General features: G+C 49.3%; 1 protein-coding gene across 2 annotated transcripts in view; it reads right to left on the bottom strand.

The window, feature by feature from the left end:
- Positions 1-26,561, bottom strand: part of CD247 (CD247 molecule) — a 67,265-nt gene extending 40,704 nt beyond the window's left edge. Inside the window, exon 1 of one of the 2 annotated variants that reach the window (XM_013058406.2) lies at positions 26,333-26,561. In XM_013058406.2, the coding sequence (XP_012913860.1) occupies positions 26,333-26,441 (109 nt within the window). In that variant the 5' untranslated portion in view covers positions 26,442-26,561. The remainder of the gene's footprint in view (positions 1-26,332) is intronic. The other variant, XM_004756716.3, reaches the window with a different exon arrangement.
- Between the last annotated feature and the right edge of the window lie 438 nt (positions 26,562-26,999).

Below are 26,999 nucleotides of genomic sequence, written 5' to 3'. Positions count from 1 at the left end.
CAAGCCAAAGAAACGAGCAACATGGAAAAGTTGGTAGAAAGAAAACACGTTTTCATCACAGCAAAATCAAGAAACTGGTTTGGTTCTTATACCAGCCCCCTCATTTTTCATATGAGAAATCAATTCAGAAGGGACACAGGACACCACAGCTGGCGAGAGGCAGCTTGGGGAGAGGGCAGGAGCCCTGGTCTTGGAGGCAGAAGTGCTGTGGACCCATAGGCAAGTCACTGACCCTTTCTGAGCCTCAGAGCAGAACAAGGGTGCTCTGACCCTAGAGGCCTTGGAAAATAGGAGTGGGGTGCGTTGGGGTCAGCGGCAGAACCGGGACCAGGGCCCGGATGCCCACGGGCCCTGCCCCTGCACCGTCCAGAACTCCACTCCACTCGAGGCAGGGCGAGCAGATCAACAGCCTCGCTGCCGATGGCACGCAGCTGTTCCCACGCTAAGGAGGCCAGTGTCTGCTACCACATCCTCTCTCTCTGGCTTGTGGGACCGGCTGCCTGCTCAGAGGGTCAGCACAGAATCGCCCCCTCCTAGCCGGGGAAAGACTCTGACCACCGATGCAGGGCCTCTGCCTTCGTGTGCGGTAGACACCGGGATCCCTGCGGAGGGCAGGCCCAGGCACGGCACCGCAGGGGGCACGGGCCGCTGCCAGGACCCACCAGCAGGCTTAGCCTGGTGCTTTTGTCCAGAGCTCGGACTGATCACCCCCTTGCCCGTACTGACCGAACTGGTCACTAGTCTCTCTGGTGAGGGTCTGACGCACCATTCTTCCAATAATACCGCGTTGAGGGGCTTTTTGTGACCAGGCAACAAGGCTAACTGGAGGGAGCGCTGGGCTGAGAGTTAAAAGATGCAGGTCCTGGTCCCACAGTATTACTTTCTAGCTGCGTTCCCTTGAGGCACTCACTCAGCCTCCCCAAACCTCAGTTTCTCCACCTGCCAGATGGGAACGACAATCATTCTTTCCAAGGGTTTATGATTAGGCACAAAGGAGAGGAGCCGATGAGAAAGCTTTGTAAAGTGGAAACCAGAATACGGCCATGTTACCATGTGTCCCAGCAAAGTCTAAAGATGACATAAAATTAAGACTTATCTTAAAATTAGGGGGAAAAAACCACTGTCTGATGGAGCAAATAAAAATTTCCCTTGCTGCCTGTGCATCCATGTTTTTAGGCTACACTCCTGAAGTTTGAGTGGCTCTTAATAAAGACTCAGGAAAGTGAGAAGACGATGGGTCTGAGCATCCCCTGCAGGAGCAGCGGTCCTTGGGCCAAGGGCAGGGGCTCCCTCCGCCACCTCAGGGAGAGGCACATCAAAAGGCAGGGTTGAGGAGCACAGCATGGACGCCACAGGGTTTCGCACCCCACAGCCTACAAAAGACTAATAAAAATCCAGGGCAGGCTTTTTCCCAAGAGGGATGTGTCACTGCAGAATTCAAATGAAAGACCTGAAGGAAGTTCCTAGAAGGACTGTCCCCCCAGACTCTGTGTGTATAGGGGCGGATTTTGTGTTCCTGGACGCCAGTTTCAAACATCCATGATGCTAAATTAGCTCACCAGTAACCAAAAGAAAAGAGGTTCCACTTCGTCTTTGAAAATATGGGTCAAATGGGCTGACATGTTATCACGGGCTTTTGTGTATGCACAGAGGGTTACTGAAACCTCTCCTGGCTGCCTGTGAGCGGGTGACCCTCGGCTCCGTTCACTTTCCTTCTGTGCGTCTGGTTTGGTTGTGGAATTCCACGGAAGTGTGACCCCCCCTACCCCCAACTCAGGGATGAGAGACGCAAAGTCAGGCTGTTTGCCCAGAACCGCACCGCAGAGACGCAGGGAGGCAAACCCAGAGAGACAAGCTACAGGGGCCCGGGTTGTGACTGGGCCCTGGGAGAGAGGCCCTGGGGTTCCCGCCTGTTGCATTTCAGAGGGTCCGAGCCCAGCAGTGGGGGAGCAGGGCTTTGTCGGTGGGAACCCCGGGTGCCCCCCCTACCCCCCCGCTTTCCCCACCCCCTCAGGAAAGAACTGGGATGCACCAGTTTCTTCAGTCGCTTTTGAAATTCATGAACCAGGAGACTGAACGCAGGCTCTCCAGGCCTTGGACCTGCTGCTGTGAGGAGGTACGGGGCAGCCGGGCCCTGAGGGGAGGCAGAGCCCGGTCAGCGGCCACTGGCCCCGTCTCCACCCTTCCCGGACCTTCCTGACCTTCCAGCCCAAGTCAAGAAAGCGGCTTGCCCATTCTTGTGTCCCTCCCGGCCCAGAGACACACTGTAGGAAGCCATCAACGTCCCTCAGGCAGATACAGGCACACAGGACCTGCAGGGGGAGGCGGACAGGATCCCGATGCCCCCCTCAGAGCCTCTTCCTTCACGTCCCCCGCGTTTCCCCACAGCTTCTCCTCCCATTCTGTTTCCCTCTCCTTGCCACATCTCTGAAAGAACTTGATATTCTCAGTTACGAGATTCTGATGCGCGCGCCAAAATCATTTCTTTGTGAGGGGCGCCTGGGGGGCTCAGTGGGTTAAAGCCTCTGCCTTCAGCTCAGGTCATGATCCCAGGGTCCTGGGATCGAACCCCGCATTGGGCTCTGCTTGGCAGGGAGCCTCCTTCCCCCTCTCTCTCTTTCTGCCTGCCTCTGTCTACTTGTGATCTCTGTCTGTCAAATAAATAAATAAAATCTTTAAAAAAAATCATTACTTTGTGAAATTACTTTGTCACATCTGAAATAGCATATATCGTGCTATACCTATAACTTCTGAAATCTTTGCATGGCCCTTTCTTCCTTTTGAACGACATCTCGCCCTCTTGCCCTCTATCCCAATGGATTTTTGTCTGTTTATTATCAACAGACAAGACCAGGCCTTGGCGAGCACGTGGGACCCCAGAACACAGTGTGGGGCTCCCTCTAAACACAGACCCTCTCAGGACCCAGCAATTCTTCCTCCAGGGACACACCCAGGGGCACTGGGAGCAGAGTCCAGAACAGGTCATTGCACGCCTGTGTTCCCGATTGCGAGAGTCACGCTCGCCCAAAGGCGGCCCAAAGCCACCCTTCCACCGAATGCATGGCTAAGCCAACACGGGCCACTGGCGCAGGCGCAGATGACCCAGCCCTAAAGGGACCCAGGCGATGGTGTGGATGATCGAAGGGACAGGACATTCCGCAAAGTGAAATCAGCCAGGTGCACAAGGACCCGTGTTTTGTATTTGCACTTGCAGAGGTACCCAGAGGAGTCCAATTCATCGAGGCGGAAGGTGGAGGGGTGGTCGCCCGGGGCCGGGGAGGGGGCCAGCACAGAGCTTCAGTTTTGCAAGATGAAAAGAGCTCGGAGGCTGGGTGGTGATGGTGGTTGCACAGCCTTATACACGTGCTTGGTGCCACGGAGCGCACACTTGAACGTGATCAAGGTGGTAACTTCCGTGTGCTTTTTTACCACAATAAAAACACGGGAGGGGGACGTTAAAATTATAGTTTGCTCTTTGCTATTACAATTGTGTTAGGTGTGAGGGCTGTCTTGGGAGTACTCCCCAAGCTCAGGACGTGCATTTGGGAGGGAAGGTGGTGAGTGAGGTTAGGAGTCCGGGCGGGCTGCTTGCCGTGCATGGAAAGGTTTAACCCTTGCAGCACCAGGTAAAGTGGAGACCTTGCCTCTCTCTGTGACTTTATTATTCCCCAGTTGGTCATCACTTACTGTTGTGGGTCCCACATTTTCCACTGCTTTCAGAGAAAAAAAGTAAGCAATAGCTTACAAAACTTCGAAGCTTATGTGCGCACAGAGAGAGAGAGAGAGAGAGAGAGAAAAGAAAGAGAAAACAACATGTTGGTGAGGCCTGTGAAGCCTCTTCCTAACAAGGAGGGGAATTTTCCTCTCCAGCGTAGGCTGTTGTCTTCGGTTTCAAATCACAAACAACCTCCCAGCCAGGGTGAGCCCCAGGTGGGGGACACCCTGTTCTCCCAACGCTCCTGCTTGAGCTAACAGGCTCCCCTAGTAGGAGGTGAGAAACCTGTCAGATCCATGTCAAAGGGACCCCTCCGGTGGGTGGGTGTCCAGGGATGCCCGGGAGGGTGTCAGCCCTGAGAAGAGTGCCCCGAAGTTACAGAAGGCTGCATTCCCGGGGTGACCCAAGTCTACTGGCGGCGCAGAGGAAGGAGTTGTGGGGATGTTCGGGAGTCCATACACATTATTCCCCTCCTGGGCAGGTGGAAATGACTCCACTGTCCCCCTCGAACCTTGCCTGCCTCCCCTCCACCCTCCTGTTCAAGCACGAGAAACAGCTGTTACTTGGTTGAGCCCTCTCTCAGGGTCAAGGGCACCGTGGGTTGCATCACAGCAGTCATGTGAGATAGCTGTTATTGTGCCCATTTCACAGACGGACATGCTAAGGTTTAGAGAGGGTAGGTCAGTTGTCCAAGGTCACACAGCTGGAGCGTGGCAGAGCAGAGATTGGAACGGGCCAGTCTGCCTTCAGAGCTCAGACTTGTCATCAAGTCACTGTTTTTGTTTTGTTTTGTTTTTTGCAAATTCTCTTCCCTCCTTTCCTTATTCCCTTCCACAGATTCCTATTCCCATTTCCCCCTTAGGGCAGTAGGTCTGGCGGAAGCGGTGCCAGCAGGGAGTGGGGAGAAGTTTGACAGGTAAGGGTAGGGACAACCAGGCTCCTGACAGGAATGTCGCTGTTTCGCCGGCCACCTTTTCCAGGATAGCCGAATTCTGGGGCTGAAAGGAGACTCACTAATTATCTCTGCCCAAAGCTTCCATAGCATGCAGAAGAAAACAGGATCAGAGACTCAAGTGAAAGGCTTAAGGTCACAGGCTGGGTAGTGGCAAAGCCGAGACCCAGGAGCTGGCCACCGAATGCCAAGACTCTGTTCTAGAGGCCTTCTCTGTGGATGGCTGTCTGCTAGGTTTTCTTGTCCGGAATCAATAACTCATCCAGGCAGCACTTACTGGGCGCTTATCCCGGTCCGGCCTAGATCAGAATACCCCTCCACAGGCCTAGGACACGTGTTAGGTTCTTATTTTGTTGGATCTGTGTCTGCTGGTACAGCCTCGGGGACCCTGGATATTCTCTCTGGGGCTCAGCTCTGCGGGCCGGGAGGGGTTGCAAAATGAGGACGCAGGTTAGGGCTCCCACAGGATAAGCTGGGCTGGGTTTCCCCAGAGTTATTAGGGGAGCAGGGCAAGCGAGGGGATATCACGGTCAGGAGTAACTTGCGGAGGGAGGATTGGGGCGCTACATAAAACACGCTTTCTGAAGAATGATTTGCTGTGTTTCTTGTGTATGCTAGCCATCAAGCCAGAAGCCCTGGAGACCAGGGCAGCAGAGCCTCTGCCAAAAAATTAGGGATTGATTTTATCTATTTTTTTTAATATTTTATGTATTTATTTGACAGACATCACAAGTAGGCAGAGAGGCAGGCAGAGAGAGAGAGAGAGGAAGGGAAACAGGCTCCCCTCCAGCAGAGAGCCCGATGCGGGGCTCGATCCCAGGACCCTGGGACCATGACCTGAGCCGAAGGCAGAGGCTTTAACCCACTGAGCCACCCAGGTGTCCCTGGGATTGATTTTATCTTTTCTGAAAGAGCCAGATGTTCTCCTTCTGCGTGGGCAATGGCCAGGTACTGTACTTGGAATATGCTAGAGACTGTTGGATTGGCTGAAGGAAACACCAGACGGCGCACGGGGCTGCAGTTCACCCCCCGGGATCCAGGAGTCCTTTCCTCATCCCGCTCGCTTCTCAAGCTGGGAGGGTCGGAGAAGCAAATAGGCGGGAGGCGTAGCGGGAAAGCAGCACTCACAGGTGTGCTGGACTCTGGCGTGGTCCTAGTTCTATCTTGCACTGTGGCTCTGTTTTGCCCACTTCCCTGGATTGTTATATAAGGACCAGATAAGATCATGAATCACAGGGCGCCTGGGTGGCTCAGTGGGTTGAAGCCTCTGCCTTCGGCTCAGGTCATGATCTCAGGGTCCTGGGATCGAGCCCCGCATCGGGCTCTCTGCTCAGTGGGGAGCCTGCTTCCCCCTCTCTCTCTGCCTGCCTCTCTGCCTACTGTGATCTCTGTCAAATAAATAAATAAAATCTTAAAAAAAAAAAAAAGATCATGAATCACGTGGTCCTCGGAGGACAGGAGCTTTGCCCTGCATTTTGTATCTCCAGGAAGAGGGAAATGTTTCTTAACGCAATGGGTGTTGCGTGTGAAAGTCTCATCAAAAATCAAATGCGAGGGGCAAGGCAATGATCATATCAGATCCTGTACTCTTCGGATTCTGGGGCTAGGAAAAGGATTAGAGACTCATTCCAGGGCCTTATCCTAGAGCAAAGAAGTCGGGTTCAGAGAAGGGGAACAGCTTGCCTGCTCGGTTCTTGGGTCCCTGCATAGTGTGCGGGACCCTCCATTCAGACACAGCGGGAGGGGAGGAGGACTGAGGCCCAGGGGCCCTGAATGAGCTCGGTGGGCTTCTCATGCTGTTTTAGAGACACTTGCAAAGTCCAGCCTGAGAAAAAGTTTCCAGCCATAAGGGTTAGGATGGCAGGCTCGGAGTGGAATAGTCCCCACTAAGATCCCGGTTGGCTAGTTGCTAGCTGCATGGGCTCTCTGAGCCCAAGTTTCTCCATCTGTAAAATGGGGATCTCAGGGGCTTTTACTTCACAGGGTTTTGAGAGGCGCAGTTGCCATTGGATGGGGTGTGTCCGGCCTGGAGCTCAACACTGGCTACGGGCTCATTACAGGATAGAAGTGGGGGCCGTCGTGATACAGACCTACGGGAGGGAGGACAGTTTGCTCCCTGGCGTGTCCGCATCACTTAGTTTCATGTTTGGTACAGAGGAGCTCAATAAATGCTTGTGGAACAAATGACACTATTTAAGTAGTACTTCCGTCCTCATCCCTCGTCAGTAAATTCCAGCCCGGCTGCTGGAGTGATCATGCTGAAAGGTAAGATGGCATTAACAGTGGCTTTTGCTTGGATCTTACATGGCAAGAATTATGGACTAAGGCAGAAAGTCAACAGGTAGTGAGTTGGTCATTACCAAAGTATTTCTAACCATCGAGATTTCCACTCACCCAAGGCTCCGTTGAGTGATAGCTATGCTGGGAAGAGAGCTTGGACTTGATGGCCTTAAAGTCACCTCCCACTCACTGACTGCTGCGCCCAGCTGGGCCTGCATGTGCGGAAGCAGGACCACAGGAGCCCTGTGCGCCTCCCCCACCCCCTCCCACCCCAGCCTTGGGGTCTACCTGGCTAAGAAGCTGCCTCAATGCAATAGCTCACCACCGAATCCTGAGATCATGAATCACGTGGTCCTCGGAGGACAGGAGCTTTGCCCTGCATTTTGTATCTCCAGGAAGAGGGAAATGTTTCTTAACGCAATGGGTGTTGCGTGTGAAAGTCTCATCAAAAATCAAATGCGAGGGGCAAGGCAATGATCATATCAGATCCTGTACTCTTCGGATTCTGGGGCTCATAAGGGTTTGCCTCCTTTTGGGGTTTTGCATCCCAAAGGAGGGAAGGTCTGTCTTTCTCCGTGGAGTAAGGCAGGGAGGAGGAAGAAGGGGTCTGGGAGGTGGCAGCTGGAGGTGCTGGGCTAAGAGAGAAATTAACCAGGCCAGAGGACACGCAGGGCTTCCTGAGTGGGGCTGAGAGGTGGACCTAGAGTGGGAGGAAGAAAAAGCACAACCGGGGATACTACCAGGCAAGGTAAGAGTCTAAACAGGGACTGAGCTGGTTGGAAAGTCGAGATGTGGGGGACTGTTTCTAAATGACCTCTCTGCACTTCCTCAGACTGGCCTTTGCCCCAGAGTGCTGTATGCCTGTGGTCCTCGGTCACCGTCATAAATGCCTGGGAGGACCGATACAATGCTTGGTCTTGACCACCATGACCACCATGACCACCATGACCACCAACGGTCATCAGCTCCATGCTTTGGGAGCCGCCAGGTGGGGTGTGGCGTGTACCGTGTCTCCCGTGAGACCTCGGTCATGGAGTCAAGGAAGCTTCCCAAAGAAGATGGGGAATGAAGTTGGGCCCACGAAGTCCCAAGAGGTGGACCCCTAAGAGCAGGGGCATTTCCACTGCCAAGGGATTAGTCCAAGGAAATAACCCCAAGTGGGGACACCAATAAATGCACGGCAGTGCCCGCAGCGTTGCTGTTCATAATGTGTCAAAATGGGAAGCCATCTAAATGCCTGACAATAAGCGGTGACAGAATAAAATGTGACACTCTCTAGGCACTAAAATTGATGGAGAGAAATATTTAACAGCAGGGAACGATGGCCATGATTTATTGCTCAGTGAAAAACAGTTACAAAACTTAATGCCTGTATTCAGACCTCGAAGGACAGTCACAGACATACTAATGAGTCTCAGTGGCAAATTTGTAAAAAACGATTTTTGTTTTTGCTTTGTTCTTTTCTGTATTTTCCGAGCTTTCCACAGGAAGTATACTTTGACCTTGTGAACACTAAAAATGCGAAAAATATTTTCCTTTAAAGTATGTGTGCTTTGGGTTCTAAAAGCAGAAAATTAAATCCAACCACTTTTAAATAAGAATAAACAGTGACCCAGCTGACTTCCAGGTCATGTTTTGCTTATTTCTAATTTTCTTTAGTCTTCTGGGGCAGGGGAAATGTTCTTGGTGGTAAATTGCTACTTTAGGAGAAGTGTGAAATAATGACAAGAAGATAGCAAGTGTGGCTGGTATCTGTCTTGGAAACTATCCTGATCTCTCTGAATACCTGTTACCTTGGAACATAGAACTAAAACAAGACATGGGGCTGAGCGAGGGAGCCCGGCATAGCAGAGCCCTGGGCTGGAGGCCGGTCCGGGTTGCAGATCTAGAATCACACCCTCACAACAGACTTAGAAGCCCCATCTCCATCCATGACCTGACTTCACATGCACCATATTGCAGGCTCTGCCCCCGGCTTCAGGACAGCCACCTCCTTTCTCAGCAAGATAGAGACTGGGACCTAGGAGATCATCTACCAAGCACAGGTTCTACGATGCAGAAAGGGGAGAGAGATGGGACCAGAAAATCTTTCTTCACCATTTTACCCAGGGCTGTGCTAGCCAATATTCTACTGAGGACCTGGCCTTTTCTGCTTGGTGCCTAATGGAGACCCTATTGCTGACGGGTGACAGGTGCCAGCAGCTTAGCCTTGGGTGTCCTGGTCTGTGCAGCTTTCTGCCATTCCTCCTGTGCTCTAGCCTGTCCTGTAGCCCTTGCCAAAGAGCTGCCTTCCCATCCACCCATCTGTTCACACTTCAGTCTCACTGTGGCTCCTAATTTTGGTTGGTTGCGCCCCAAGACAGATTAGCTGTTGAAGTAACAAGGCTTTGGCATCTTTCTACAGGAATCCGTGTCTTCACAATCCTTCATTCTAGAAAGCTCAGGTCCCCCTGGCTGAGGCCAGGTCAGAGGGCCTTGAGGGGCTAGGGAGGGCGCAGACTTCAGGGTAATTGGGAGACCACAGAGGTTAGCCGCAGGCACCCATGGTCTCTGGCATTCGCAGAGATGCACCTCAGGAGCTCCATTTGGGATTTGTACTTTCCTGTTCAGGCATTCGTTTTTTGTGTGTGTGTTTGTTTTTTTAAACTTATAGTAACAGAAAACATTCATTACACTACTACTAGATGTGTAGCTCCATCCAGGCCCTATGACCCAGGGACTCTTCAAGGTAGGTAGAGCTATCTTCATTTTATAAAAGAGAAGATAGTTTGAGGGGTTGAGTTACTCACCTAAAGTCACATAGTTAGGCAGTGCCAAAGCCAGAATTTCAGTGTGGGACTGATTGCCTCATAAATCTCTCCTCTTTCCACTTCCTAGTGAAACTGACCTCAATCCCACCATCTAGATGGAAATGCAGGTGGAAAAGGAAGGAGTCACTTACCGACGGGACACCCAGCATCAAGCTACTGCTTTCCCTACCTTTTGACTGTCCCCCTTGGGAAGAGCCTTTCCAAAAGCCATGATCATAGGACATCCCTGAAGTCATCATTTCAACTAAAGATGGGAAAGTGATTAGCAATGGATTAATTGCTAGCCTCCTGTGCTGGTCAACTTAAAGGCCAAAATGAATTTTGGCTAGATTGGATTGTCCCTCATAGCCTAACCCATTACTGAGTGATTACAAACAAAAATTATTTCTTCAGTCACTGGGCCTCCACCAGGAGCAGATTTTGCCTGCTGCGGTATTGGCAATGTCTGAAGACATTTTGGGTTGTCACAACTTGGAGGTGCTACGGGGATCTAGTGTGTAGAGGTCCGGGATTCTGCTAAATATCCTACCACGCACAGGACAGCTCCCCACAGCAAAGATCCATCTGACTCCAAATGTCATGGCACAGCAGCTGAGAAACCCTGTTGCAGACGCTTAATTCAAAGGGATACGACGCAACTGGAGCTTAATTCGATATCAGGAAGAGCAGCTATTTTATTCCTGGGCATTTGTTGTGTTCGCTGTGGCCAAGGGTGTCCATATCCTGTTCGGCTAGTCAGTGGGCATTGTGTGTTTTTCCCAGTTTGTCTTACTCAAGAGTGGTCCATGGAATTTACTTAGTGTTTCTTTGATTTTTAAAACCAAGAGTGGAAAATTTAACCTCTGGGAGGAAAAGGAACAGAAAATGAAAAATATGTGTAATAATGGAAGATCGTGTACAAATTTTAGTAGTGTGAGTTCTCCTCTATAAGGTTACTTGGCCCCCTGCACACCACCCCTCTGGGCCACAGGTATGTGCAACTTGTAGGAGGAGATCTTGGGTTTGGATCTAGAGGAATGGATTTCACATTCCTAATCTACCAACAACTGATCTTGAACAGATCACCTTCTTTAAGCTTTAGCTTCTCCACCAGTAGGAGGGGGCTTTGCCTGCAGATCCCAGCGAGCTGTGGCTTCCTCACAAAGTAATTTAATAAAAGCACTTGGCAAAACTACAAAGTATGATCTCATTGTTTGCATGAGTTGATCACGCACATACGGAAGACTTCTCTTCATGGGCGTGTGGATATTCTGTATCCTATTTTCTCACGGGATTGCTGGCTCTGTTAGTTTCTCTTGGGTGATTCTCCTATTTCTTATGCCACACTGGAGAGATACTCTCTATAGCATGAAATGAAGCACTGAACTCAACTTATCTTAATCATGTCCCAAAGGACATTACTGCATCTGAGAAGACAGTACCTCCCATTACAAGAAGGCTAGGACCATCGGGCAGACAATATTTATGATACAGCTTTCTGGTTTCCAAGTGACGGAGTCTTGACATCCCTCTATGCTTTATTGGTCCTACAGCAGTTCTCCCTACTTTGAGCCAAATTCTCACTGCTCTTTAATTCTTGTCTGATTCTGTCTTTCCTTAACTGACAGGATGCTGGATTTTCACTTTCAAAATCAACACAATTTCAAAGGTTATAAAAAAGTTTAGAAGAGCCCATGCCACACTTTCCGTACAACTTGAGCTTCTGCTGTGAATTAGAGAAGTGTCCTGTACATGTGTCACTAATGAACTTCCCTCTGATGATCTCAAAGCCCTTGTAGTGATTCTGACACACATGGTTTCTCATAACTGCTCCCTTTTCTTGCCTGTAAAGTCCTGTGATGCAGAGGAGAATTATTTTGAGAACTAATGAGCTATCATTTGTGATGGGCTATGAGTTCCTGAGAATAGAAACTCCTATGACTAAACTCTCCATGAACAGAGCAAATCAGAGAAGAACAGACATCTTTATTGCTCGGGCTGGCCGAATCACTCCGGGTTTTCCCTTTCACATCAGTGAGTGGGCATTGGCCTTGAGGGCGGGCGCCATTTTTGTTTGAAGCTTGGCACCTGTGCTAGCTGCTCCCTGAAGTTGGCCCCCCTCTCCAGCTGTGTGGGTGCCTGAGGAGGCCACCACTGGTGTCTCCCTGGTGCTAGGGGAGGAGCACATGCAGAGGTGGGCAGACACTTCCTGATGGGGTCTCTTCTCAAACCCAGAGGTGGAAACTGGGGCACAAGTAGTAGTGAAGGTAGGCTTGGACCCAAGCATTTGACTTCTGATCATTGCTCTTAACCAGGGGTTGGCAAAGCATGGCCCGTGGCCAGATCTGAGTGGCTGCATGTTTTTAAATAGTTTTACTGGAACATCACCATGCTTGTTGGTTTATAGATGGTCCCTGGGCCCTTTTGTGCTACACCAGCGGAGTGGAGTAGTTGTGAAAAAGACCATATGGCCTATAGAGCCTAAAATGTTTACTACCCGGTCCTTTGGAGAAAAAGTTTGCTAACCACTGCCTAACCACTGGGTTTCATCTGAGGGAGCCCCATGGCAAATACTTAAGGCATATAGGGAACACAGAGAAATAAATATCAGAATTCCTGCTTCTCAAATCTTTCCATTGGCAAAGCAAAGCATAACTACACGAGAAGTTAATTAATAATACAAGAGTCAGGTGACGACATGAGTCAGCAATCAAGGATAGCACAGTGCGATGATCTTATGAGCTGGCTTTCTGGTATACCAACGCTACAGTCCTGGGTGCCAAGCCCAGCCCTTTTCATGCATTACTGGGTTTGTTCCTCACAAAACCCCTGTGAGGTAAATATTAGTATACCCACATCTCACAGGTGACGGGTGCCAAATCCAGAGAGCCTTTATGTGTCCCCAAGACATACTGCTAGAAAGTACTGAAGGCAGAGTTTGAAACCAGCAATGAGGCATCAGAACCCAGGCTCCTCACCCCCCATGGAGTGGACAGACAGTGAGTGCCTCAGAGGCTGAGGAAGGACGGCTTGACTGCGGGCTGGGGTGGGCTGCAAGGGTGGGTCTAAGCAGCACCAAGGGGTGGGGAAGAAGAGTCCGAGAGACGGTCCGCTCCACCCCCATGGAGGAAGACCGTGAGACACACTGTAATGAAATGAGAAATGGTTGCTAACAAAAAGAGAAAAGGAACCATGAGAGTGTATTATTTTCCTCATGAATATCCTTTTACCACATCTTCTTATACCTTCCGACTCCTAATTCTCACCTCTGACCCCCTCTTTCTCTCACACGCGTGCACACACACACACACACATACACACACACACACAGAGCAGAGAAAATCGAGGTCATCTCCAGTCCCGACCCATACACCTGTGTTGTCAACAAACAGGTCTCACTAGAATGAAAACTTTTTCTTAACTGGAACACATTCATGTACCCTCTCCTTGTAAGTCAAGGCTGGGCCTTCACCCAGTTTCTCAAATGCTCATCGACTGAAGAAAGCTACAGAGAGAAATGACCAATTCCTAGGGATTCTTCCCAGGGAGAAGAGCTTTGAAGCATTTCTTGACTCAGAACAGAAGTAGGACCACCCGGCCTCCCAGCCGAGGCCCCCCAGCAGCTGTGACCTGGAAACGCAACTGTGTGTTCTCCCGTCCCCAGCCGAGGAGACCACGCAGAAGGCGGGAGGGGCTCGCCACGGCTGCTGCCAAGTCCCCTGCTCGTTGAGACCCCGGCGACGGCAGAGCTGACACGTCAGAGCTGAGGCAGGGACCAGGAGGCCGGGGAGCCAGTAGGACTATCTAAAATGCAGACCAAGCCCCAGTGCTCGAATTACCGTTCAGACTCATTTCAAGATTGCAGAATGTGCTGGCGATGTTTTTCTAAAGGGCAACCCCGGTGCTCCCGAGATGGGAGGCACCCTCCCTTCTGACATACTTATTCCATTTTCCGGAGGTAGGGAGGGGACAGCGCTGGCTCAGCAGCCCTGTAATCTGCATCTGTAGCACCCATTTCAGCAGGGGCGTGAGAGCCACCTTGCTTGGAAATGAATGTTTATGTCTTAAGCTGGGAGGGTCCTTGCTAATTTCAGGATGCGGATGGCAAAGACCCCTGTACCTTTCTTGGATGTTCAAATGACTCTCCTCCCCCCACTGAGCCCGTCATGGTGAATGGCAATCAGTGTTCAAAACAAGTAAATTGAGCCATCATGGAAAGAACTTGGGAGATGCCCCCAGTCTCTCTGCCCCAGGACTCACCCCGAGGGTGCGGAGTGAGGGTCCCAGGATTGCAGTGGGAGGCTACTGGGAGCACTTGGGTGGGGACATGATGTTCTGTTCAACCAGATCTGTCCTTTTCAACTCCATTCTCCATGTGGCAAACCAACCCCAGCACCCCCGCCCCCACTCCCGCTGAAGTTCATGAGACATGTGGGGCTTTACCCCCACCCAGAAACGACATGGTTCATGGCGGGTCGCAGGCTGCCTGGGGTCAAAGCACAGCTCTGGTATGTGCTAGCCGCACGCCACTGCCTCAGTTCCCCCCTGCAAAATGAGGACGGTGGTAAAAGTGCCACAAGATCAGATGACCTAATATATGTGAACGACACACGAAGTGAGTTCCTCTCCAGGAAGGTTTGCTGTCCCTGCCGCTTGTGTCACTTTACTAAACCAGTCCGACCCATCCAGCAGCCCCTGGAATGTGAGAGTTAGTGTGCGATTTCTCCAAGTGCAGCAGCCAGGAGTTCCCTCACGGTGATCAGACATTCAAGGCCCAAATACATCCAGGATGAACCGAGGCAGGGCTGTGCTCTGAATTTTCTATCACTGATGTTTCTGACGATGAAATATATTGTTAAAATACACTCTCTTCACTAATAGGAAAATGACTTGAATTTCTTTCGCTTGCTTTAACCTTCTCTCCCCAACTAGATGCACCTAACAGATGTCCCACGACTATGAGTGGTGGGTTTGGCGGCAGGAATCTTCCATCAGTGGGTCACTGTCTTTGTGGTCACCACGGTCCTGGACAATGTCAGCAGAGAAGAAGCCAGTGGCCATCCAGACGAAGGCATTTACCTTTCCCTCCTGAAGGGGGTACAAGGCAGGAGGGTGGGGATTCCAGGGGAAAAGACATCACAGAAAACCCTGGAAGGGAAATCCTTCTCAGTCCTAGGACTCAGTCCTGCGCACGCTAGGGAGGTGAATAACCAAAAGGAGAATCTGGGCATGTCTCTCTTTAAGAAGATTAAGCATGGATTCTATGAAAATTCAATAAGTGAAAATTCAACAAGTAAAAATAGTTAAATTAGAAAATAAATCCTGAGGTGCCTGGGTGGCCTCATCGGTTAAGCGTCTGCCTTAAGCGTCTGTTGGGCTCCCTGCTCAGCGGGGAGGCTGCTTCCCCCTCCCCTCCCCATCACCCCCACTGGTGCTCTCTCTGTTTCTCACATAAATAAATACAATCTTAAAAAAAATAAAAGTAATAAAAACAAATGAAAAAACAGAAAATAAATCTTCACGTTACTAAACAATTCAACAACACTCTCCCAAGTATATTTTCAGCTCATGGAGGTGACCTGTTTGCCACCATCAGGGCCTTCACGGGCAGGCTGAGCTAATAGCATCCAGCCTCCTGAGCTCTCTGTGGTTGTTATTCCAACACACTGTGCCTATTCCTAGGCACCTAAGACCCAAGTGACCAGCTCAGGAAGCATCATTTACTTACAGCTGGGCAACCTGCCCGGCAACCTGCTGGCCCAGAGGCATGAGAGCCAGAGCAAGAATTCAGAAGTCTTTGGTTCAAGGACTGGCTCTGCCACTTGCTTGCTATGTGACATTCAGCTGGTTTACTGGTTTCTTGGGCAAGCATTTCCTCCCTGGTAAAATCTGGAAGTGGAACTTGAAGATATCTATGCTCCCCAGCTCAGATATCCTGTGATTCGACCACATCAGTCCACCCCACTTTGATCATAGACAGTCTTCTCAGAGAGGCTCCACGTCCTCTTCCTGTCACTGCAGGTAAAATTCAGTGGCAGCAGCCCGACTCCCACCCCAACCTAATCATGATGTGACCACGAACCCCTTCTGATAAGACAGTAGTTCCACAAAGTGAGAGCTGCATTCTTGGCGACTTTGCAAAATTGATTTCTCATGGGAATAAGTGTAATTAATAAATAATAAGTGCACATTATTTTTAATAGTGCACATAAATTGAAGCATTAATTTTTTGTATTGCATTATTTTGAATTTGCACAGTTCAAAATCCCATTATGTGTAACTTGTGCATTCCCTCTGATTTTTTTAAACCTTCAAGAGAGGGACTGGAGGTGGTAGGAGAGATAGGTGATGGCACAAGGTCAGACTCATTGGGCAAAGACCAGGGGTTTGAAGGAACCTTGCCATAGAAGCATCCAAGACCAAGGAGATGCCCTAGAGAGGACCTACGTCCTCCCTTGGGTGATCACTCTGTACTGACTTTGAGATGATTAGCCAATTTGGAAGTTAGATTTCTTTTTCTTCTTCTTCTTCTTTTTAAATTGAAATCACTCCCGGCTTGAATGCTGCCAAAAAATGTTCAACCTCCAAATTAAAAATGTCTAAATAGCCAAATCCTCTCTTCATCCTTTGGCACAAAGGAGCCATTTTGTGTTCTTCAAAATGGCTGACAGGAATTTTCTGAGGAAGCTATGGTCTGAAAACAAACCAGGGATTAGATCAGCTTCAGGTCTGAGACATTGTGTTTGCAGCCACAGCTAGAAGCTAACGGATGTGTTTTTCCCAAACCAATGAAATCAAGAAATAGCCACGAAGATAAAAAAAAAACAAACCTGTTCTCTAAATCTTCCCTTCCACATCCTCTCTGCTGGTCCCCTTTAGATTGTAGAAGTTTGTGATTATAACTTTATTCACAACCCATTTCTCGTTTTCAAGTAGCTCCCTTTCTAAGATGAGATCACAAAGCTTTGAAAATTGGAGGCGCTCCTCCCCTCACCCCAAAGAGCCATCCTTGACGAGGTGCTCTGTCGAAGCGGAAGGAATTTGCTTTATGGCAGCTTCCCTTGCGGAATTATGTATGGGGACATTTAACAATACAGCATTTGCAATGGGCAGGTGAGAGCTGGCCAAGTTTTTGAAGGGGATTTCACAGACCAGGTCAGCAGGGAGATGGACGGGCGAGCTGCAGCGGATACAATTATCTGACTTTCTGAGCTGTTCTTTTGAAGCCTCTCCACTTAATAGAAAGAAAAAGAATAATCCTCTTTGCCAACCTTTTGTAGCTCAATCTTTATTGTTCCCACTAAAATCCAAAGAAAACGGACAAGATTCATTTTGTCCAGAAAGCATTTGTGTATTTTATGTAGGTCTGAGCTTTGAAGCATTGATAGTTACGTGAGAGAAAAGACAAAGATTTCCCTCTAATCGGAGGAAATCCAAGGGGGAATTTCTGAAGCTCTCTGGCCTAACTCAAAACAGTCCTGGGTGGCATCTCCAGATATACACTCCCTTTGCTACTGAACTCAGCATGGAAATTAGCACAGGCTCACAGAACGATGAAAATTAGGCCAGACCATAAAGAAGCAAGTCTGTCGGCAAATTAAGACTTTTTCATAAAACCTGAGAACGTGACCTATGGGACCAGGGAAGCTTTCTTTTCCTTATAGGCTCCCAATCACTCAACATCCTTCTCCAAGATACTGGCCTGGTCAATGGGGCACTTGGCCAACCATCTGTAGGACTTTTTGACTCGGGGTGCATGAGAGGTGCTCGGTTAATATTCACTCACCGATACAGCCAGTAGCTGACCAGACGGTTTGAAAGAGTGGATATTAGCAATAACTATCAGTCTGGCAATACCAACCCTTGATGGCCAAAGTAGGTCATCAGAAACCACCTTATTGGGTTGCTTGCTGTTCTATTCTCAGGGCAGAAACAAGCATCGCATGCATTTTGACTATTTTCATCAGAACTCATAAGACAGCCGCTGTGGAAAGAGTTGGTGAGAATTTGGGGAGCTCGCAACATTTTCTGCTGATGGGTAAGTGTTCCTGAAACTACTTGTGTGCTGGGCTTCCACTATGAGAAAGACTCACCATAGGGAACTAGTCGTGCTGGGTTTTTAATTCTGAGTTCCAAGAACAACAACTTTTCCACCTTCTTTTGTCACCTCAATGCAGATGACAATGTCAACGGTGGGCCCAGGTGAGCCACAGGTATCTGGGCTTGACTGTATGGAGGAAGACAGGATTCCTACAGGTGGCCGTGAGGTAGAGTCAGCATTCTCAGTAGAGAGAGCTGGAAGAAAGGTGGAATGAAGGAACAAAAGAAAGACAGCAGGCTTACTTGGGAGATGGGGAGGTTGGGGGCCAAGAGATTCTGCATCTCTAGGGAGACCACCCCCACCTCTCGAGGATCCTAGACCTTCTAGTTTGCACAGAAGTTTTCTTGTCTCCCTTCTGCACAGAGTCCCTAGAATGTGACATCTCAGCCCTACTGTTCACCTCCCCAGATCGCCAGCTGGGAGTTCAACCAATGTTTGTCCTTCCTTCTTCAGAGCTGTCCTGCTGCCGCCTATCACCTCTTACATACACACAAAACCACTCACTGTTGTGCACAAAAACACGTATCTGCAGACGCGAGACCTGTCCATCAGCATATGCATGCGCTAGGCAGAGCAGTGTAGGAACACTGGGCGCACACACACACACACACACACGCACTGGAACACACCAGAACACACGTACAGCACAGCATCTCACACCAGCACATGCACAGCACTCAGGCACAGACCCCCGCACCCCCACCAGAGCACTTGGGTAAAAACACACAGGCACGGATGTTTGCCAGCACCCACCCTGAGCCACCACCTATAGGACCGGGCTTGGGGACAGGCTTCCCCATGGTGGATTCCCTTGGCTCAGATGCCTTCTCCCTGGGGCAGGTTGCTCTGGCCATGCTGCCTCCTGTGGCAACAGGCTACCACCCCCACCTGTCCCCCCAGGTTGTTTTTTCTGTTCTTTCCCCTATAACACCTCTTCTCTCCAAGTCCCATCGTCCCGCTCAGCCCACAAGAGGAAAGGGCAGTTCTAATGCACGGCCGTCATTCACATTATGTCTTAGAACCAGTACAGTATTGCAGGGAGGGGACCTGGGGAAACACAGAAGCACACAGCTGAGCCTCTAGTATTTACAGTAATAGCGAGAAGGAAGAATTTGTCGTCTCCTAAATGGTGGTGGCAGCTTACATTCTGGGCTGTGCTCCCCGACCCTGAGGTTTGCCAAGGAAACGCACGCTTAGCCCAGTGCCCTATATATGTTCTGCAGAATCTCCTGAGTGCTCCTCTCCCCGGCCCTCCTCCCAGGCAACTTTGGGAAGGCAACAGATAGCCACATATTTGGTTCTTTAATGCACTTTTGTGCCCTGCCTTGGATTTCTTATCTTGGTTTGTTTTGGGCCAGTCAACAGCAAAAGGGTTTGCCCTCCCTGAGCTCAGATCAAGCAAGTGGACTCAAGAGGACGATCTGGCAAAAATAATTGAAAACTGATTACAGACATTTGTCATTCAGAGACCATCCTCCCACTCCTGGAGGGTCTTGTAAAAACAAAAACAAAAAACCCAAACAACAACAACAACAACAAAACACAAATCTCAGCTCAGTCTGTGTGTAACGGTGCACTGTTGCTTTAGAAAACCTCACACATACAAAGCCTGACATTCTTACCAAGCAGATCAATTACAGTCTGTGACTTAGAATCAAAACCTCTCGATATCATTTACTTAAATTTTGCTTTACGATTTCATTTTCACATACAGGGAGGGCTGTGGTGGAGACAGGGCGCACATGGAAACGGCTTGATTGCACACGGATGGGCATCCCTCCCAAGACAAGCTCCCAGATAGATGTATTTATTAAGAGTAAAACAGATATGGGGCACCTGAGTGGCTCAGTCATTAAGGGTCTGCCTTCAGCTCAGGTCATGATCCCAGGGTCCTGGGTTTGAGCAGCGCATCGCATTGGGCTCCCTGCTCAGTGGGAATTCTGCTTCTCCCTCTCCCAGTCCCCCTGCTTGTGTTCCCTCTCTCACTGTCTTTCTCTGTGTCAAATAAATAAACAAAATCTTAAAAAAAAAAAAAAGTAAAAACAGATACGATGGATTTTTCCCAGATTTGTGGGAAATGTGAGTTCAGAATTACAGTAGCATTCCAGAGAAAAACATAATTTCATATTAACAACCAGACATTTCATACTCAGCAGAAAAATTTATATTACGTGAGGATATTCAGCATCAAAATAACTATTTCTTCAAAAATTGAGAGGGAAATAGGAGTGAGTACTGACTAAAGGTAATACCTTCAGAAGTCAGCTTCAGAGCTCGGTCCCTGGGCGTATGCCATTGCAAACTGACGAGCAAGGACCTGGGCTGCACAGAACATTTGAGAATGCATACCCTGAACAAGGGATCAGAGAGACAGTGTTTGGGGCCTGGTTCTGCTCTTAGGCAAGTCGTCAGACTTCTAAGCATAATTTTGTTTATTTGTGAAAAGAGAATCCTACTCCTTTATCTGCCACCTGCCGTAGAATTTGATGAGAACCAAGTGAGGAAGGCACTTTGTGAATATAAGGGTCTGACTGCATCAAGTGACCGGCAGTCTGGCCTGGGCGGGCAAGGATCCTGCCTGTCCTTGTTCAAATGTTTTCTATTTATTTTTTTCCCCTTGAGCCTGAAAATTGGTTGCTGAGTAGCACAAATCACAACAAGTAAGAAGAGGGGACAGTGGACGCTCCTAAGGTTTCCCCCTCTGCAAATTTGGCTGCTTTAGACAGCAATCTGCTTTCTTTTTGAGTCCGTTCTTACCAACAAAGTCCTTGGGGGGCCCCGATAAATCTGCAGTCAATGCACAAGCATAAGGGACATGCCAGAAAATGTTGGATTTCGTCCTTGGATTTTTCACAACAGAGGCTCCCGCTGGAGAGTTAAAAATACGTGATAAGGTGGAAGCCCAGATTTTAAAAAAAGCATTTGGAGCTGCAGGGAATCATGAAGTTTAGTTTCTTAATTCCGTGAGCCAATACCAGGAGGATGGGGGGCTGATCAGTAAGTGTTCTTAAGAATTTTGTAATTTCAGGGCACCTGGGTGGCTCCGTTGGTTAAGCGGCTGCCTTCAGCTCAGGTCATGATTTTAGGGTCCTGGGTTTGAGCCCCACATCAGGCTCCTTGCTTGGCAGGGAGCCTGCTTCTCCCTCTGCCTACTCTGCCTGCTGTTCATCCTGCTTGCGCTTTCTCTCTCTCTCTGTTAAATAAATAAATAAAATCTTAAAAAAAAAAAAACCAACCAAAAAACTTTGTAATTTCAAGAATACATGCAGTTCATTTTGTAGGTAAAAGAGGTGTTCAACTCTCTCCTTTCTTGTCTCACAGATGAGAAGCCAAAGCCCAGACAGCGCTCTTTGCTCAAGTTTGCACAGCAATTTAGCAACAAAGAAAAAGAAAAGTATTACTACTCGTGTTTCCAGCTATTGTGTTGGGAAAATCGCGTTCTTTCTCTTTTGCAAGTTGGGAGACTCAGGCCCCCAGGATATCGGCTACTGCTTTTCGAGCACCTTCTGTGTGAGGTTCTGAGTGACATTTCTGCTCCCCATGCCCGCAGGAGGCAGACATCACCACCGCCATCTTGCAGAGGAAGAACGGGCTCTGAGGGCCGGCAGCTCCCCTCAGTGAAAGGCTGAGAAGGAACCACCGCTTGAATCCAGATCTTTCTACCTCCACGGCCCTCTCTTTCCTTCCTCATGTTAGAGCTCTAGAGAAGACCTACAGAAGAACTGCAGATGATCAGAGTTGGGAAAAAATTCTCTTTGCTCCATGATTGTTTTCAACAGAAGCCTCGAGAATCCTGTGAAACGTTCTTTTACGTTAACCAGTTCTTTTCCTTGTCAGTCCTGGAGAAAGTAGCCCAAGGACGGAATTCAAAAGAAATTTTAAGAGCTATGAAAGTAAAGATTTTCTTGCAGGATTAGCTACAATAACAAAAATTAAAAACAGCCCAAGTGTCCAACAATAAAGAAGTAGGAAAATACGATGCATAAAATGGAAATTTTACTATGGAAATTTACATAGTAATTAAAAACAATCGTGCGGGATAAGCAAAAAAAAAAGTGTTCATGATGGATTACTAACAGAAAACAGTGCACGGAAATGCTTTTATGATGGTAACTACATAAAGATATGTATACACTTATAAGAAATATTGGAATGGCACACAAAGAAGTAAAAACAAAAAGTTACTGGGCTAGCTTATAAGATTATGGATTTAAACAATGTGTAACTTCCACAAATGGGTTTATGATATTTTTATTAAAATACTTCAAATTAGGAGAGGAGGAAAACAGCGATAGCTACTTGGAACATTTAGTTAGTAACCGAGACCAAATAACACTACACTGGTTAGGCAACCTGCTTGTTTCTTCTTTCCATATTTTGAGGCAATTGGATACTGTGATTTTTGCCATAATCCACAAAATTATTTTTCTGCTGGTACCCCTCCTTAATTAGTTTTCTTAAAGTTTATTGGTCAACATTTCCCAACATTTGATAGCCTTGTTTGTTTTCTGCATTTCCCCTAGGGTTTAAACCAAGTCAGAAAAAATTAATGTTTTTCTTTGCTTATCAATTTATTTTTTGAGATAAAATATTATTTGAATCATATGAAATCATCTTGTTCGTAGGTCCAAAACAAATATTGGAAATTTTATATAAAAAAATTTTAATAACAGCAGGTTTTATCTTAAACCATCCTTGCAACGCATTTTGAATCATTCTGTTCACTGCCCTGTCTCCTCCACGAGCTTAATTTTTTGTTTGTTCGGTTTAGATTTAAATGCTAAGTTCTCTAGAAGAAACGTCCAAATAATGTCACTCCAGTATATTCCCCAGCCAATAAACCATTAAAGTTAATTTAATTTAATTTAATTTAATGGAAACATCTAGATTCCTTTCATTCATTCACTTTTGAATTCATTCAACGAATATTCATTGTGCGTGGACTCGGCTCCCGGCAGGGTGCTAAATTCTGGACACCTCGCTGAGCAAGGCTGAGGACTCCCTTCCCTCAGGGAACACACTGGTTTTTCAGGCCGGGAGGAATGGCTAAATAAAGCAGTGACTAAACAATTCATTTCAACTAAAGTGTCAAGTGACTGGTGTGATTATTTTTTTAACCAAACTGACTGAATGTTTGCTCAAATTGATTAAATCTACCATCAGCTCAGCGTGAATAAGAGCTAACGTTGGCCCAAGCAGAGAAGAAGTCTGTGTCGAATGATCCCTGCTGTTTATTTAATCCATTAGCTGGCATCGGTACACACACGGCTCAGGAGAAGAAAGATTCCCGAAGCCCGCGTTTGGACCTCTCTAATGCAAAACATTTCCCGAGTCAGTGCCTTAACCCTTCTAAATAAAACACAAGACATGATGCCTGGGGACTCCGGAAAGTAAAAACGAACATCCAGTAAAAGTTAAGTCTAATTTTTTAAAGACAAAGGCAAACAGAAAGAGAATTTTCAACACATACAGTGGGGGTCGTTCCGAAGCAAGAGCTTCCCAGGACGGGGGCCCCTTTCACACAGCTGTGGCTGTGGTCTGTGAGCCAGCAAGGGTGGGGAATGCCCAGGGAGAAAACGGAAGTAGCGCATCTGGATGAGAAGAGCCAGGTGATTGGATGTTGGTGAAAATACCACCGAGGCAAACTTTGTCCTGCATCACTCAGAAGCTCCCCTCATACCCAGATCCCAGCACTTTAGCAACGAGAAGTTTGCATTTAACAATCCCGTCCCTGGGCAAGCACACTAAGCTTCCAGCCTCAAACCCGGGTGGCCATCGTGACCAGCGACGACCTGGAGGATTTTGTCTCGCACCCTCCCCCCATTTATATTGCATATTTTGGAGCACGTTCTTACTTCGCGGGAACACCCCCAACAGAACAAATGGTCTTAGAAAATAAATATGGCGGTTCTAATGCTCGTCCCGTGACCTGTCAAAGCTTGGATGCTTGTTCACGATTGGGCCCACCGCTCAGCTAGAGCCCCACAATGTTCCTGTGCTAGATGGGTATGCTCAGAACTCGAAGGAGGGATGAGTTGGATTTCGACAGATGGAGAGAATGCCCAGTGCTGTTTACAAAACAGTTGAGAGCAATTTAAGAATTCTAACCATGGGTTTCCATTTCCTGTTGCTAGATATTGAGAACAAGAAAACAAACCATGATGTAATAATGGTAATAATTAATACCATTTCCATGTTTTGGCTGTCTGCTATGGATCAAGCACATTACATTCATTTCCCATCTTCACAACTTCACAAGGACAGTCATCCTTACTTCAGAGGGGAAAAACTAAGACCCAGAGAAGTCAAGCAACTTGCTTAAGGTTGCACAGCTAGGAAAGCGGCGGCACTGGGATTCCATCTGTGATTGACCTACTTTTGCTACCACATCCAGCTGCCTCCCTAGAAGTGGAGCATGGGAGTCTACAGTCCCCAAGATTTTGTGTCACAGCTGCATGCCCTTGCTTCACAAGACAATGGCCACATAGACCATGGAGTGCGTTCTGGGCCACTGTGGGGTAGGGAGTTATAGGAACTGAGTAGCTGGCGGCACTGCAGGCAAATTAGGCCTGTGCCGTTAAGCACACCACCTTTGTCGCTTCCAGCCGCAGACCCCGGGGACCGTCCTGGCAGACTCTCACCCAGGGACACCTCCTCATGTAGACAGACTAGGTCATTATTTGCTTTGCTCCTCATGATCTGGACATTTCCATAAAGGGCAAGTGGAAAAAATCTTAGTAAAAAGTAGATTTTAAAAAAGGAGAGTGGTTTGGGGATGGGTGACTTAATTGAGCAAGAACAGAGAGAAGACCTCAACTCAGATTCTGTCAGCAGCCTTTCCACCAAATGAAGTCGCAAAGGCAACACGGTGCCATTTGCAGCCCTCGCGGTTAAAGACCCAAATCTCCCCTCACCCCATCGCATCTGGGCGAGACACTTGGAAGTGTCTTCATCTAGGAGCCTTCTCTAGGAGTCGCTGAAATGTCCATTTCCACCCCAGCAAAGCAAGGGGCCTGGAAAGATGAACAATCCAGTCCATCTAACGTTCCCCTCCTGGGCGCCATTTGTGGAGATGGGCACAGTCCCCATCCAGTCTGCTGGGTGGGGTTTTGTTTGCCACTCTTGGCAGCCACCACCACCCAAGCAGCCTTTCTTTTTCTCTTCTAACCCTACTTGACTGAGCCCTTGGCCCCAAGGCCAACACAAACGGACCGGTGAGGAAACCCTTCTTGGCAGAAATATCTCCGTGGCCTGAAGCCCAGGGTCTGAGGCTGTTACCGTCCACTCTTCCCTGGAACTCGCTGAGCTCACAGGCTGTCGTGGTCGTCTTGTCCCCCGCACACAGGATGGGCTGCCTCAGGCTTGCTGAGAGCCCTCACCCCACAGGGCCATGTGACTCATACCCGACAAAGGCATTTCTGAGAAGAGAGCTGCGATCGTACAGAAATCCCCACGATCGCTTAGTCCTCAGAACCCCTGAGGCACCAAGCTGAGGCTGTGCCACGTTCCCTGTCAGGAGCAGAAGCGCCAGCGGCCTCTCCAGCCCTCCCACCGTGGTGGCTAATCGCTCTCCCCCGAGGTGGAGGAAGGTCGTTCGTGGTGACAACCCTTCCCGTTTCCCCAGATTCAAATACAGGTGGTCCCGTTTCTTCTAAAAGTGCCGTGGCCCAACCCCTCGAGACAGTCTGTTTTGTTCATTCTTTTCACATGTTCTGCGCATTACCTGGCCTAGGGCACACGCTGGGAGTGAAAGGTTCTAGAAAAGCCAGGCTCCCACGAGCTAAAACAAGGTGAGGGTTGGCTGGTAGTCACAGTGGCGACGGAACAGGTCACATCCTCTCATCCGTGCCTGCATTCTGTCAGCATCTCTAGCTTTCTGGCCTCGGACGGACGGAGAGCGGCTCGCAGTGAGGGGCGGTGGGTGAGTCACGAAGCCCGCCATGGGTGTGTCGCGGGGCCGCCCTTGGCCACGGACGTGGGGGCAGCCATGACAGAGCTGCGTGGGGACACGCGCCCCGAGGAAGACCCCTTCCGTCCTCCGCTGACCCCGCTGCTCAGTCCCTGCCCCTCCAGTGCTCTGACCCCGGCTGACCACCGAGAGGAGCTTCTGTTGGAAAGGGAGGAAGGAAAGGGGCTGAGGGACGGAGCCAGCGAGGAGGTGCCGGGCCTGCCGAGATCCTCGCTGTCCTTTGCTGCACCCTGGGCCTGCCTCAGTCGCCTGCCTTCCCCTTCCTCCCCGCCCCTCCCCCCGTGGGCTTTCCTCTCTCCTTTTATGACTAGAAATACCTGTCCCTGGGGCAGGTGTGTTCAAGCCGCTGGCCCTGAGCCGATGCCGGTCCCGCCGGATCCTCCCGGCTCGGCCGCCCCTTGACGTGGGGAGAACAGGACACCGAAGACGCTCCAGCTCCTCACTCGCCCTCCGCTACGTCCCCCCAACACACACACACACGCACAGAGTTTCTAGACGCTCCTTGCCATCGATACGTCGGCCTTACCTGTAACCGGGAGCTGTGCCTGCAGCAAGACCAGGGAAACCAGCACCTTCCACGCCATCTTGTCCTTCCCCCCAGGACGGTGCCCGGACGCCGAGGCCGTGGCCGCCATGGCCCGGACGCGAGAGCAGGGGAGCCCGCTGGCTTTGTTCTGCCGCTGCCTCCTCAGGAAGTGGAGGACTATGGGGCTTTGAGAGGCTCACACCTGCCAGCGGGGCCAAGAAGCTCACACTCCCCCTTTCGGTTCACAGGCAGGAAGCTCTGGAGGTTTGAGGGTTTGGGGCGGGTGTGGGTCTGAAATTTTGCCTTTTCTCTCACTTAACGATTGTTTTACTCCCCTTTTCTGGTCGAACTTTTGTCAAATGTTTATCCGATTCCTGTCTTGGTTGGTGAAGTCAGTCCCAAGGCCAATAGGAGCTCACATTGCCTGTGTGAGGACATTTGCCATTTCCCTAGACTTCCATATCTTCTGGAGGCTGGTGAGAGGGCAGAGCCCCGGATCCTGAGCCAGGATAAACACAGAGACAGAACCCTGGGCTCTGGTGCCCTTCCCTGCTGCCTACCCGCTGTGTGGCCTGGACAAAGTCACTGAGCGTCTCTGGGCCTCTGCGTCCTTCCCTGTGAAGCAAATTGCTGGGGGTAGATCTAACGTTGCAGATCAAAACTTGGC

The sequence above is a fragment of the Mustela putorius genome, unplaced genomic scaffold (genome assembly GCF_011764305.1).
Source record: "Mustela putorius furo isolate JIRA1106 unplaced genomic scaffold, ASM1176430v1.1 tig00000785_pilon_pilon_pilon, whole genome shotgun sequence".
Lineage (NCBI taxonomy): Eukaryota > Metazoa > Chordata > Mammalia > Carnivora > Mustelidae > Mustela > Mustela putorius.
Note: the sequence above shows the minus strand (reverse complement) of the source record. Positions and strands in the feature narration are given on the sequence as shown.